We start from the raw sequence: 15,221 nt of genomic DNA on the forward strand, positions 1-15,221 counted from the left end.
ACCTGACCCTTACTGATCGCTGATCACCTGTTTGTCTGGAGCAGAGTCCTGCGCTCTGCTAGCCTGCTGTCCTGCCACAGGCACTGCCATTGTCATTTTCAGAGCCACACCACCCATTCGCCCCGCTCACCAGCATTGCCTGCCTGCCGTGCCCTGTCCCACAGGGCTTGGCAGCTGTTACTTCACGGCCAGGAGCAGAGCTAGGCAGCCCTTTTGAATTCACCTGCCGGGCTGCGCCTGGGCCCTTGCCAAGGCTCTGGAGAAGGCACGGACGGACGGGCCTCAGATGGCCTGTCACATGCTGTCAGAGGTGTCATGTTCTCCTGGGCCCCAGTATAACCCGCAATGCCACTGCAACGCTTTTATGCCTCATACACGCACGATGCTTTTGATCATCTGAGAGTTTGCATAATTTACGAAGTATAAGAACATGTGTTCAAGAGGTTATTTTTTTTAAAATAATTTTTATTGATTTTTTTACAGAGAGGAAGAAAGAGGGATAGAGAGTTAGAAACATCGTTGAGAGAGAATCATCAATCAGCTGCCTCTTGCACACCCTCCAATGGGGATGTGCCTGCAACCAAGGTACATGGCCCTGACCGGAATCGAACCTGGGACCCCTCAGTCCACAGGCCGATGCTCTATCCACTGAGCCAAACCAGTTTCGGCTTGTGTTCAAGAGTTTTGATCAAGGCAATAGAATGATAATGGCTAGGACTTAGTAAAAATGGAGGCTCCTAAAAGTTACTATATTGACACTCTTGTTAAAGCTTTGAACTTTTTCAGAAAAAAAAATCACAAATCTGATCAATCTTATTTTAGAGGGCTGAATGGTATCTGTCTACATATTTTCACAGGAAATAAGTGGCCCATAAATGTAGCAGGCTTCTTCCAAACTTACTTTCTTCACTCTGTTGTTCCTGCTCATTTTCTCTCTCCACAAGCACTGTTGACTCTCAGGAACAATTCAGCACCCGTCCCTTCCCTGACACTCAGATCAGTTCACTTTTAGAGTGGGATGGGGAGTTTCAGGCTCGGTCTAGATCAGCTGCTGGGCAATTGTCAGGCTTTGCTGCTTATTTGGTGACTTCGAGAAAGCCACTTAGGCCCCAATTCTCATTGCCTTCATTTTGTCTCTCATTTATAGGATTTTTATAACGATCAGAGGAGATAACCCCTAAAAGCGTTGGGTAGATGTTAACTAGAGAAATACATGGCAATATTTCCTCTCTGTGGCCTTTGGATATACAGTTACAGAAAAACTCACTAGTATAAATTGGGAAATATATAATGGAGAGCTAAGCAGTGAAAACCCAGTCATTGCTTTGAGTTGTCTATAGTTCACCCCCCAGTAATCCTATAAAATATTTCCATTTTATACAATAGATGAGGAAGATGAAGCAGAGGGAGCTTACATCACCTGTTTAAGAACAAACAGCTGTTAGGTAGAGAAGCCAGGAGTTACCCAGGCGCTCTCTGGAGCTTCTAAACTATGAAATAGTCTGACCTTTCATGATTGGCTGAATGATGAAGGCTATGTGGTTCACTCCTTTGACCTTTGTAAAAATACTATGACCCTCAGCAGCATCTCTGCATCTTATTGTCCCATGCACATAGGGATTGCTGGTTCGATTCCCAGTCTGGACACATGCCCAGGTTGTGGGTAACATTCCTGATGGGGGGCATGCAGGAGACAGCCTATCGCTGATTTGCTCTCACATTGATGTCTCTCTCTCCCCCTCCCTTTCTCTCTCTTTAAAAAAATCAATAAAACATCTTTCAAAAGATAATAGCACAGGGCCACATATGTTTAACTAAAATTTTATCCCATACACTGTTACTTCTCTTTTTCTGCACTAATTTCTCAGGCATTGATTGGGGTGGTGGAACTCTTGGCGCTCAATTCAGTTACCAGAAGTGTCCCCGGGATTGATGGTCCTGAGCACGAAAGGTGAGGGAGGTGTCAATCCACTGGCTGCCTTCGCAAATTACAGGCAGAGTTTCTGAAAAGGAGCAGAGTCGCTAATCTTAGATTGCCTATTTTGAGTCATGACTTCCTGCGACAAAGCAGGAGTTATGTGGTAGGAGAATTCAGATATCCAGAACGGAGGCCCAAAATATACACCATTAAAAATTAATGTTAGGAAAGAACGCTTCTGGGTGCTAGATGGGATGTTGATTTGTGAATGGCTTAATAAAGATCTTCAAATTAAAAAAAAAAAAAAAAGAAAAAAAAAAAGGTTAATGTTAGGCCCTGGCCAGGTGGCTCAGTAGGTTAGAGAGTTGTCTTGACATGGCAAGGTTGCTGATTCAGTCTCTGGTCAGGGCACATTCAAGAAGCAACCAATGAATGCAGAAACACAGGGAACAACAAAATGATGTTTCTCTTTCTCTCCCAACTCCTCCCTCCCTTGCTCTTTCTCCAGAAATCAATTTAAAAAAATAACTTTAGTCTTTGAATTTCCTAGGGATAAAGAGAGCCAGCCATTGAATAGCTTGTTTGAAAACAAACGTTGGTTCATATTTAATAGCAGGTTTGAGTAATCCATTGTTTAAGTCTTCTTGAAAAAATATATATAACATATATATATATTTCAAAACTTATTTTCCCAAGCTCTCAGAATTTACATATTACATAGTAGCTGCTTTTATATTAAAGCTTGTTTTTAATTTAAAATATCACCCTTGCAAGATTGTACTTATCAACAAGCAGAGAATAGGATAGGGTGACACAAGGTGAAGGTTTCCTCCAGAAGCAGCTGATGCTAATTGATTAAGTTGATCTATACAAGGGCTGTGGCTTTCAGACCTCTCACAGAGAGAAATTAAAGACAGATGTGAGAGAAGTCACTTTGGGTTTGTTTCGCTGTCTCACAAGAAACACCATGCAAACATCTCCTCCACTTCTAAACATTTGTCTAAGTATGATAACTTCCAGAAAACAAAACCACAATTGAGCATTTTTTTCTCTAATGGGTTTTCCATTTTTAACATAAAAACGGAGAGAGAAGTATTCATTGCTTTAGAATACTTCACATTTAAGATGAGATATCCCAGGTAGTACAAAGAGAGAGTTTGGATGAAATAGAAACTACACAGAACTGACATCAAGCATGCATTCATAAATACACTCAGATTTATGTCCAATCAAGTGGCTAAAAAGTCATGCATCCTGTTGCTTCTGCAATGCCCTTAAAATCCCTGATCATCCACGTCCAAATGCAACCTTTTTAGATAACATCAGAGTCCTGGTAATGTAGAGAAGGGTGTGTATTTAGAGGAAGGTATCTGAGCTACAGAATTGGAGAAACCAAGCGGTCAAAAGAAACTTTCATTCATGGACCAAGCCTCTAGGTCAGGGGTCCTCAAACTTTTTAAAGTGGGGGCCAGATCACGGTCCCTCAGAGAGCTGGAGGGCTGGACTATATGAACTACTAATTCCTACTGTAACACCTCGGCTGCGCTCACTGCCCAAAAAACCTGGCGGGCAGGATCAGACTCCCCTGGGGGCTGCATGTGGCCCGCGGGCCGTAGTTTGAAGACCCCTGCAGGTGATCAATACATTTGTGCCCAGAAGAGAGAGAGAGCGCACCCCGGAAATTATCTGCTGTGTTGCTAATAGTGGGGGATCATTTTGATGACACCATGAAAGTGGAAAGAGGAGGGGCAGCGGGGATTGAAGGATAAGGTGTACTGCTACTTTAAAAGTATGCACGCCTGGCCCCTCCAGGTCCCTCCCCCTGCTCCAGGCACCTGCTGGGAGCTGGGGAGCTCAGTTCCAGGCAGGCCTCCCAGCTGACAGCGCTGTTTCAGGTAACTCCGTGTTTGCTGTGCAGGGTCCCATGTACGTGGGCAGCCGAGGCTTCCTGGCAGCCCTTCTGCTGTGGCAGCCTATTTGCTAGAAGTAACCAGGGTCACTGCAGTGTTGCCAAGCAACAAGGGACCGGGGTCCTGCGAAGAGCCATTTGTCACACCGAGGGGACCGGTTGAAATGCAATAAAGAAATGGTAACTGGGCTTATTTGTCAATACAATTACTTACACGGTATTAGGGGGTCCATATTTAACCTGCCCATACGCAGTCTGCGGAGGAAACGGGAGCGTAAACGTTTGCTAAATGCTGAGGCCCAGGACAGACAGATGGCGTTGGGCCGCTAAGCTGCTTTGCTGTGAGCTTAAAGTTGCTGCATATGCTGGGCTCAGGGGGAAAGGCCCTGCGCGCTTTGCAGGCCTCATTCCGACGTGAGCACGTCAGCTCTGGTTACACAGCAAACCCATCTGGTTCTTTACCTGATGAAGCAGGTAGTGAGTGCTGAGTCTTGTGGGGGAGAGGAACAATCTGGGCTGACTTTGGTGAACACATTAACAAAGATAGATGCCTATGTACATGTATGTAAGTCTGGTTGCCCTATGAACTCGAGAGCGCCTGATGTGCTCGGCAGAATGAAGATATTTGCCCAAAGAATGAGTATTTGCCAAAAGCAAGTCCTTCTCCGTGTCTGTTGGTTTGTTTAGAAAGCTCAGTGGTGGTTCTGGTCACGGGCTCTGGGTCCCCTTTCTCAGGAAGAGCCTAAGTTCTAATGATGCAACGCTGTCACCTGACACTCTGCTTCTGGTCCCCAGATGCCAGCTGCTCCCCATGCCTCGCCCTTGGCCCAGGACGTCCATGGTGTTGCCTCTGTGTGAAACCGCCTCTGCACTTTCCTGGAAATGCAGGATCTCCAGGCTCCTTGACACATTGTCCTCGTGACTTATGCAGGATGCTCTGTCGGGAGGGGGATGCTTTTCTGTAACCATGAACGGCCTGGCTCTCTCCCTGAGCCGGGGCCTCTCGGTGCGCATCACAGAGACCTTGATCTTGGCCTGCGTTGCGCTCATCTCCTGGGCTGACTCGCAGGGCCTCTTCCCGAGGCTGGAGAACGTGGGAGCCTTCAAGACCGTGTCCCTCGTGCCAACTGATGCCACGTGCGGATTCCCGGACCGCAGCACATTTTGCCATAGCCCTGCGGTCGCCGAGAGTCTCCAGTCCTGCACCCAGAGGATCTGCGTTCAGGATTGCCCCCACAGATCCGCACCTCCCGCCTACACGGCCCTCCTCTCCGCAGGCCTGGGGGGCTGCCTGGCTGCAGACACACAGGATCTGCGCCCCGACTCCCCTCACAATTCCACGAGTTTTCTGTTCGGAAATCACACAAGCTGCGTTTCTTCTCCTCCTCCTTCTCCTTCTCCGAGGTTGGCGGCATCCTTCACGTTGGCCGTGTGGCTGAAACCCGAACAGGAAGGTGTAATGTAAGTAGCCCGGTGAGTGTATGCTTTCCTGGGAGCCTGAAAAATCAGTTGTAGCCGGGATGCTCACAACTGGAATTCCAGACCCGAAAGGACGGCTCAATCGGTGAAACCCATGCCTTTGTAGCTCAACCCCTCTGCCAGTCTTTCCTACTCCAATGTAGGAAACATGTCCTCCTACATTTAACAAGCGCTGTCTCCTTTCTGTGACGAAGTGAGCCCTCTAAAAACACGATGCTAAAATGGTTCCTGTGTAGGCAGTCATGTTTACACGCCTATCTCCTGGGTTTCCTGGTAGTTCATTTAGCTCCACCTTCGTCTTAGCCGTCAGAGCAGACTCAGGCTCCATGAGTTTTAGGACATGGGGACCAGTAGCACAAAGAATTGATATTTTCAAAGTCTTGGTCGCAGTTTGTATAAAGAATCTGCTCCTGTTGGAGTATGAACTCGTCACTAGGCAGGTAACTCTCTGAGAGCTAAGTGTCTCAGGCATCTGTGTGTGCTTTAGGTACCCTTGCTTTCCCCACAAGAGATGTCCCTTTGACTCATGGGAAATGCCCCGTGTTCTGAGTTGAATAAATGAATGAGAATGATCCTCCATCCCCGGAAAAGGCACCACTTTTGGCCCTTTCCCTCGTGGAGTTTTCATCTTGTAGGAAGTATGTAGGGAAGCATGAAAGATTCTCAAAAGCGCCGGGACTGGTTTGGCTCAGTGGATAGAGCGTCGGCCTGCGAACTGAAGGGTCCGGGGTTCGATTCCGGTCAAGGGCATGCACCTTGGTTGTTGACACATCCCCAGTGGGGGGTGTGCAAGAGGCAGCTGGTCGATGTTTCTCTCTCATCGACGTTTCTAACTCTCAGTCCCTCTCAGTTCCTCTCTGTGTAAAATCAATAAAATATATTTATAAATAAATAAATAAAGATTCTCAAAAGCTTTTCTAGCACGGGTCCCAGTAGAGACACCTTCAGTGAGTTTGGAGTGGGCTTTCTTAACCTCATGTCTTACCAGTTCATATGATCACATGTTTTTCATTCTGTTATGGTCTCTAAAACTGAACTCTAATGTGTTTTCCTAAGTGTTTGAGCCAGTCTGGAAATCAGAATAAGTAGGACAGTCTGAAGGCCTGTTTTCTTATCTTTTATCTTTCAGTAGGGCCTTTGTCTCTGCCACAGGTGACGTTTTAATTGTGTGAGACTGTTGGCCAAATATCTAAAAACTTGGGAAACAACCCAGATAAGTCTTACAATCTCCTAAACAAATAGGATTTAGATGTCTTGGGCATTTGGTTTTAATTTGCCAAGTGAGAGTTGGCATATTTTCATTAAAAAAAAAAAAAAGGAGTGAAATTCATCACAAACCATCATCTCAATGTATATGTTACCCCTAAAAGAAGACCTTGCTTTCTTACTGTTTGAAATGTCAGTAAGTCCAGCCAACTCAATTTACATAACTAAAGTACCATCTTTAAAAACGATCTCTTGACAAGTATGAGTAGTACAGAGTATTTTTTTCCAAAGGATATATCTGTACCAAACCCATCTCCTATTTGCATCACTTTTGTATAAATAAGTCAGGGCAGTATTTATAGAGGCCATAGCACATGGCTTACAGTTTTGGGAGTTCTACCCATCAAGGTCATTTCCATTCTCAAAATGAAAATACCTATGGGAATCGGGGAAATTTCGGAGTGTTTGCACTAGATAAGTAAAACAAACAAAACTCGGATTATCCAATTATTGTTTATCCAGGAGCAGAATAAATCCAGTTCCTAAATATTTTGCTACCTGCCTTCCTCTCACATTCATTATCTACTAAAGCTAGTATGTTTACAAGCAAACAAAATAGCAAGGAAGATAATAACATATTAAGAAATGCATTTTCAGTAAGCTTGGGGAAATAAGCCTGCATTTGGTAAGTGAATCCTTGAGTAATGGTCAAATGCTAACTTGTAGATTGAAACTCAAGAAAAAGGAATAGAGGCACCCCCCCCCCCCCTTAGATTAAGACTTGGAATCATGGAATAAAGAGAGGCTCTTTCATTTCCAATGACTTAGAAATAACCACCCAGTGAAGGGTTAAACAAATCATAGTAGAATGTCTATAAAACCTTATTTCTATTTTATGTAAAACATTTATATCAACTTAATCTACTTGCCCAAAATATGTACTACTCTCTTAACTTTATCACCAAATATATGTAAAAAATATCCTATATAGCCAAAATGGTTTGGCGAAGTGGATAGAGTGTTGGCCTGCAGACTGAAAGGTCTCAGGTTCAATTCTGGTCAAGGGGGTGTGCAAGAGGCAGCTGATCTATGTTTCTCTCTCATCAATGTTTCTAACTATTCCTCTCCCTTCCTCTCTGTAAAAAATCAATAAAATATATTTTTTAAAATATCCTAAATAATAAAAACCTAATATGCTAAGTGTCCAGTCATCCAATTGGCCATTGAAGCAATCAAAGCATAATATGCTATTGATACCCTAAGGTCACTCAACTGCTCTCTATGACCTGCACTGGCCACCAGAGGGCAGATGGTCTGACTGGTAGATTAGCTTGCTGCTGGGGTCCAGCAGATTGGGACTGAGTGAGATGGGCCAGACACAGCTTGGAACCCTCCCGCAATCCCTCCCCAGCTGGCCAACCTCCCACGTCCCTCCCTGGCCCTGTTCTTGCACTGGTGGGGTTCCTCGGCCTGGCCTGTGCCCTCTCATAATCTGGGACCCCTCAGGGTATGTTGGAGAGTGGTTTTCCATCCCACATCTGAAGGAACTGTCTCTATGACGTGCACTGACCACCAGGGGGCAGACACTCAGTGCAGGAGCTGCCCCCTGGTGGTCAGTGCACCCCCCCCCCCCCAGGGGGAGCATCACTCAGCCAGAAGCTGGGCTCATGGCTGGCAAGCGCAGTGGCGGTGGAGGGAGCCTCTTAAGCCTCCACAGCAGCCTCTCTCACCTCTGCAGCAACACTACAGAGCTCTGACTTACAGCGTAGGCCTGCGGACAGCCTCAAACATACCCCAGGGCTCCCAGATTGCAAGAGGGCACAGGGCAGGCTGAGGGCCCACCCCTCCCGAGTGCATGAATTTCGTGCACCAGGCCTCTAGTTATAAAATAATGGCAGTAAAATCGTGACTATTAAGTGTTCTCTAACCTTAGAGTTTAGTCTAAACTCCAGGAAATAATAAATGCAAGTGAGAAGGAATACTTTGTAAAAAGTGCTATTTAAGGAAAGTTTTAAAACATCTTTAGCAATAATTCTTAGTGGGCAGTTCTCTATTTCACCTTGGAAATTAAACAGAGCTGTTTAGCTGGCATAAACCTGTGAACCAGGAGGTCACAGTTTGATTCCCAGTCAGGGCACATGCCTGGATGCCCGGGATGCGGGCTTGATCCCCAGTAGGGACCATGTAGGAGGCAGCCAGTCAATGATTCTCTCTCATCATTGACGTTTCTTTCTCTCTCCTTCCTTCCTCTCTGGAATTAATGAAAATATATTAAAAATAAATAGAGCTGTTCAGAGCCCTCTATGGATAGTAAATTTTCTTTACATTAAGAAAAAGAAAAGATGTGCACCGGTGACTCAATACCCAGGATATGATTGTGCTGCTGCTGCTTATAATAGAAGGAGCAGAGGAACTAATGAACCCAGCAGCTGAGTGTTGGTTTTTGCAAGCCGATGCAGCCCCTTCCGTTTGCCCCATGAATGTCTAATAAAGTTCTAGGGGATATATTATCAATAAAAACTCTACTTTTTAAATTGAAATGAACGGGCTTCTCCATCGGAATAAAGCTTGCTCTGAAAACGTGCGATGCCTTGGCCTGTCTTTTGACCAGGCGCTGACCTTTTCTCTCTCCCTTTGCTTCCCAAGGTGTGTGATAGAGAAGACGGCGCATGGGCAGATCCTGTTCAAACTTACAGTATCGGAGGAAGAAACCACGTTTTACTACCGCACAGTAAACGGTTTGCAGCCTCCCATAAAAGTAATGACACTGGGGAGAATTCTTGTGAAGACATGGATCCATCTGAGTGTGCAGGTGAGTAAAATAAAACATATTTAACATTTGGTTAAACATCCCAATCCGTCTTCCTTTCTCTCCTTTCAATGGCATCTTCCCACAGGATCCGAAGCGGGTTCCTTTTTAGCTTTCAAGCATGTGCAAATGATGACCCCAGAGAATCGGTATTTAAATGACCTAATGATGCATCTCTTGATGTACCAGCATTGTCCCCTCAAAATTGCTGCGAACACTCCCACAGAAGCTTAGGACAATGCTAGCCGGAGTAATAATACCCTCATGAAATTTTTGTTGCCTTTGGTTAGTATATTTTCTCTTGTTCGAAAATGCGTGAGGACTTTGTGTGTGTGTGTGTGTGTGTGTGTCTAGAAGTAAGGTTACTGGCCGCAGCAGTGTGAAAGCCCTGCCTGGCTTTCGCAGCTGCCTTTTGCAGATAGCATCTGATGATGGGAATAAAATTTGGCTGTTGCATTAAAATGCTGACCTCAGGACTAATGAACTTGACACATCAGACACTCGGAAGGTGTTATATGATTACTTTAGTTGTCAGCCACAGTTTGTATTAACCTTAGAAGCTGCTAAAGGCTGAGATAACTGTGAGATGTCTGTTAGTTTACGGTTCCTGGAAGAGACAGAGTTTATGCTTTCCTGTCGGCTGGGCACTGACATGGCCCATGCGGCTAAGAGTCAGCCTTGCCTCTCAAGCCAGAGGTACCATGTGTGCAGTTCTCAGCATATGTTCCCATCCGGGCATCCGGACTGTGGTCCTTGTGAATCCCATTTGCACCAGGGGGTATTTATATTCCTGTTTTAGAAATAAGAATAGCCTAAACCAGTTTGGCTCAGTGGATAGAGCTTCGGCCTGCGGACTGAAGGGTCCCAGCTTCGATTCCTGTCAAGGGCATGTACCTTGGTTGCGGGCACATCCCCAGTAGGACATGTGCAGGAGGCAGCTGGTTGATGTTTCTCTCTCATCAGTGTTTCTAACTCTCTGTCCCTCTCTCTTCTTCTGTAAAAAAATCAATAAAATATATTTTTTAAAAAGCAAAAAATAAAAAAATGGGAATAACATTTGATTGCTCACATTTTTATCCCACCCAGAAGCAGTGGACTTCTTTAGGCCCTTGAGGCTTGTGGTCTGGGTTTTAGAGTCTGTTTCAGCATAGAAATTGTTCTTGGTGATACACGTACACTCTGTCCATATCTTGGTTGTGCCTGGTTGTAAATGAAATCACGCCATGTATTTGCATAGCTGTGTGTGAACAGCCTTGGGAAGAATGTTTAAAATAGCGATACAGAGAAGCAGCAATGGCTGATTTCTATAGGAAGCTATTGGCGAATTGATATCAAATCAGCATGTTACGCCTTATCTACCCAGCGTTTAGTTAGGATGTGAGTTTAGCACATGCAGTTGGCAGGGAGCCGTGTTTCTAGGCCACCAGCATTGAAAGGACCTTTAAAGGGGTGGTCATGTCTGATCCCAGGTTACGACTGTAGAGCAGATGGGTTCAGTTGGTCAGAGCTTACCTCTTACTGCTCAGTAGTTAGCAGAGAGGGGCCTAATCTCTTCTATATCTATAAATGGTCCATTCTAGCCATTGACTAGTACCACAGGAATGGGTTATGCAGGGGTCTTCAAACTACGGCCCGCGGGCCACATGCAGCCTGCAGAGGAGTCTGATCCGGCCCACCAGGTTTTTTGGGCAGTGAGCGCAGCCCAGGTGTTACAGTAGGAATTAATAGTTCATATAGTCCGGCCCTCCAGCTCTCTGAGGGACCGTGATCTGGCCCCCACTTTAAAAAGTTTGAGGACCCCTGGTATAGTGTGAAAAATGTGCAAATAGAAACTCCCAAAGAAGGGGAATCTGCAGAAGATGTCAAATCAATATGTTTTCATATGTTGGTATTAACGATGAAAAAAAAAATTCTTTTGACTTGCTGTTAAAATGTTGCCTTGTCTGCGAGCCTGTGCCATGCGTTGGCAGTGTTGGCTGATTAAAAGCCATCTAAATGGGAAGGGGGGACCGGGACCTCTCACTCTGCTGGGAATAAGAGGCTCTTAGAGTGCCTCTTGAGATCAGCGTTGTCTTCTCAATACACGTCAACTATGAGTCCTTTCCGAGTTTAGGCAAAACTTCTTCATAAATCTTTAAATCTTACCCTGCTTTCAAGGAAAGGTTAAAGTACTTGTGATTTAATGAGTCCACTTTATTTCTTAACTGCCTGACTACTGAGAGAAAACTGTCCTTTCCAATTTGTACATTTCTATTTATTTTTATATATGGTCCCCCCCCACACACCCATTTAACATTTTATGTTAAAACTATACAACTAAACAGCCGTGGACCATGAGGAAAACCATGCAGATTGGTCATGTATTCATCTGGCTTTTATGGACAGATTCAGGAGAATTCTAGCATTATGAGAATCTTGATTCATTCACATAAAAGTGAGAGCACAATTACCATATTTTCTGGCGTATAAGACGACTTTTGAAACGGAAAAAAAAGTCAACCAAAAATCGGGGCAAAAGACCAAAATTGCACAAAAATTACCTGCAGATCTTGATGGCAAAGTAAGTCTTTTCTTTGAAGTGGGGGGGTAGTCTTATACAGCGAATATAGGCCTAAACCTGTGTTTTAACTGTAAAATTAGGGGGTTGTCTTATACGCTCTTTAAAAAAAATATATTTTATTGATTTTTTACAGAGAGGAAGGGAGAGAGCTAGAGAGCTAGAAACGTCAATGAGAGAGAAACATCGACCAGCTGCCTCTTGCACACCCCCTACCGGGGATGTGCCCGCAACCAATGTACAATACATGCCCTTGACCGGAATCGAACCTGGGACCTTTCAGTCTGCAGACCAGACCGACACTCTATCACTGAGCCAAACTGGTTTTGGCACAATTATTTATTCTTAATGGGAGATCTTAATGGGGGTTTCTGTAGTGGACACCAGTCTGAATATTTTGAAGATATCATGAAATGTATAGTAATTCATTTTATAGACATTCAAGAAGGAATGTACCCATTCCTACAATGTTATAAAAAGAGTGAGAAGGACTCAAGATTAGGAGCAGCAGGGAAACCTGAGTCATTCCCCATATTGTGTAGTCCTAAGAAATTCTCTTGACTCGGTTTCTGTGCTTTGTAGTAAGAGGGTTGGACTGGAACAGGGGTCTTCAAACTACGGCCCGCAGAGGAGTCTGATCCGGCCCGCCAGGTTTTTTGGGCAGTGAGCACAGCCGAGGTGTTACAGTAGGAATTAGTAGTTCATATAGTCCGGCCCTCCAGCTCTCTGAGGGACCGTGATCTGGCCCCCACTTTAAAAAGTTTGAGGACCCCTGCACTGGAAGGACTAAACGAGGCTTCTTTAACTCTTACATAAAGGCACACGCGGACTGTGGGGTGAGGCACAGTTTATGGGAGCGTGGAGAGCTGCTGGGCAGGGTGTCTGGGTGTAAGTGACAGCGCGCTCCGCACGCAGCCGGCACCAGGCTGTGCCGTTTTCTGCTTTCCCAGGCTGTCTGGTATTTACACAGAAACATTGTTTGGAGTAGATTTTATGGCCAAGATATGGGCAGCTTGTAATCGTTTCACCGTAGGACTGCAAAGAATATATTTTCATACGAAATGTAACGTACAGTTGCATTATTATGTAGCGTATGCACATTCTGTTTGATTTTGGGATTAGGGACTTTCACCATCGCTAGGCATGGGCTACATAATTGGTAGTCTGGTTGAGTCAAATTGCGAATTGCAAGTCTGTAATTAATGTGTGTGTATATTTTTACTTATGTTCCAATGGGCCCACAAATCAATCAATTTATATGGGGTGTGGGTGCCTGTGTGTGTGTGTGTGTGTGTGTGTCTGAAAGAAAACACATCTTTACACATGGAATTGGCTCAGAAACCTGAATTTAACTTACAGACACTTGGTGACATGAAATTAATGGACAGATTTGACCATATACCTTACCTCAGACAGTGCACTCCATATCAGCTTTCTATCAGCAAAACCAGAATTCTAATTTTCCAAATTTGGGAAAAGTAAAGGATTTTTTAAAACTAATTAGATCCCTTGACAAAAAATAAATTAAAAAAATAAAAAAGGTGCAAGGGAGAGCCAGAGAGTCTGAGCATTGAAAGTCTAATTTCCTAAACAAAAATGCTGAGGTTACAGTAATGGATCTAACAGCACTGCAAAGACTCCACCTGTTGAAATATGATTAGTTTTTAAATTAATATTCATTCTGAGACTTGAATCTGACGCGATTGCCAATTTAAATTTCACTTTGGGCTTTAATATATTGGCTATTTCAAATTATATCAAGCTGAAATTTGTTATGTCGTATTTTTTGTCTGAAAACTGGAAAAAATCAATTCATTCTTTTTATTATCAAACAGGGAACACTGATTGCATTGGCTGATATTTTTTAAGCCCAGTTTTTGTATTACATCAGCATATGCTGTCCGTATTAAAGAGATCTGTTTTGATTTTCTTTTTAAAAAATGGTTTGAAATACATAAGAGGTGATACTTGAGCAGTTTGTTGTGTGTTGGTTGAAAAAGAAAACTCAGCTTTGAAGCATTTTACATTTAATTGCATATCATTTAAAAGTAAAACCTCAGAGTGTCCTATGAAAATACTGTTTTCCCTAAGCAGTTCCACACTTAGGTATTTTATAGGATACATAGCCTCAAAGGAGCATCAGTATGGTAATCTTATTGTAATTATGCTGAAATGTAGCTAAACAGTTATTAAAATTAGAAACGGATAGATCCTGAAACGGGGGAAATAAAAGGTTTAGAAGTGGGTTTGTTCACATTTCCCATGCTATTCTGAAGGCTCCTTGATACACCGCCAATTCAAGAGCCACAGATGATTCTAACTTCAGAAACATAACAAAAAGGGCAGTTCTAATCTGATACAAAGAAGGCAGAAATAAATGTATGGGTAAATGAAGTTTTGAGGATCAATAGACGAAGCGCAGGAGTTTCATAATCGTAGTTTGTTCATGAAATATGTTCTTTTGATTTATGTATTCAATCTGCAAAAAAGGAAAACTATTGATAGTTCTGGAGAAAAAGAAAATGCAGTTTAACCAACATTTGTTAGAATAGATAAACCAAGTCTCTCAATTAATCTCTGCAGTATATGCCCAGGTGCACACTTCGTTCAGGTATTTCCATGTCTCTATTGATTGGGGGATCATAAAACATCTGTGCAGCCTTCAGTGAGTCCTATGTCCTGGGATTTCCATGAGAACACCCCGTCAACCCCCACTCGGTGAAAAATTCAATCCCTATCATCGCATTAATACTCTTTATTGCTTTTAACTGTAACTATGTATATGTGTCTGTATTTGTAAAATATTGTTAATTTGTTTGTACCCAACCAGCTTTATACCACCCAAGTCAGTTGAATAGCTTTAATCATGCACAATAAGTAAAGATCAATAGACTTTCACAAAGCTTTTCACAATGATCAGTTAAAAATAATGATGATAGCAGCTGCCATTATAGAGCACTGATTAGATGCACTGTGTTAAATATCTTAATGCTTAATTTTCAAATGTTAATGATAGTTCTGTGACATTGGCGTATATCTGCTCCATTACAGAGATGACAACAATGACCCTCTGGGAGGTTAAGTCATCTGCTTAAATCTGGCCTTGAGTTTCTGTGCACAATTCCAGCTGACCTGTAACTGAAAAAAATGCGAAAGTGCCATGAACCTGGGTCACCGAGATTTACCAAGAAGTCCTTTATCCTCAGTCTCCCCCTTTCTCCCACCAACAAGTCCTTGGATTTTAATTCCTAAGCAGCTCTGCAAGCTGCCCACTTCTCTGCATACCTCCCAAGGCCACTGCCCTGAAGGTGGGCATATCTCACTGGGGCCCTGAGAGTGACGT

At 43.7% G+C, this 15,221-nt stretch overlaps 1 protein-coding gene across 1 annotated transcript in view; it reads left to right on the top strand.

Moving 5' to 3' along the window:
• Positions 1 to 4,794: 4,794 nt before the first annotated feature.
• The window catches only part of USH2A (usherin), a gene marked incomplete at its 5' end in the record, with an annotated part of 394,535 nt that continues 384,108 nt past the window's right edge, over positions 4,795 to 15,221 (top strand). The window contains 2 exons of the mRNA XM_084868505.1: positions 4,795 to 5,288; positions 9,159 to 9,324. Of these exons, the coding sequence (XP_084724631.1) occupies positions 4,795 to 5,288; positions 9,159 to 9,324 (660 nt within the window). The remainder of the gene's footprint in view (positions 5,289 to 9,158; positions 9,325 to 15,221) is intronic.

This window comes from Pipistrellus hanaki (genome assembly GCF_964339955.1).
Source record: "Pipistrellus hanaki genome assembly, chromosome: 20".
In the NCBI taxonomy this organism is placed as follows: domain Eukaryota; kingdom Metazoa; phylum Chordata; class Mammalia; order Chiroptera; family Vespertilionidae; genus Pipistrellus; species Pipistrellus hanaki.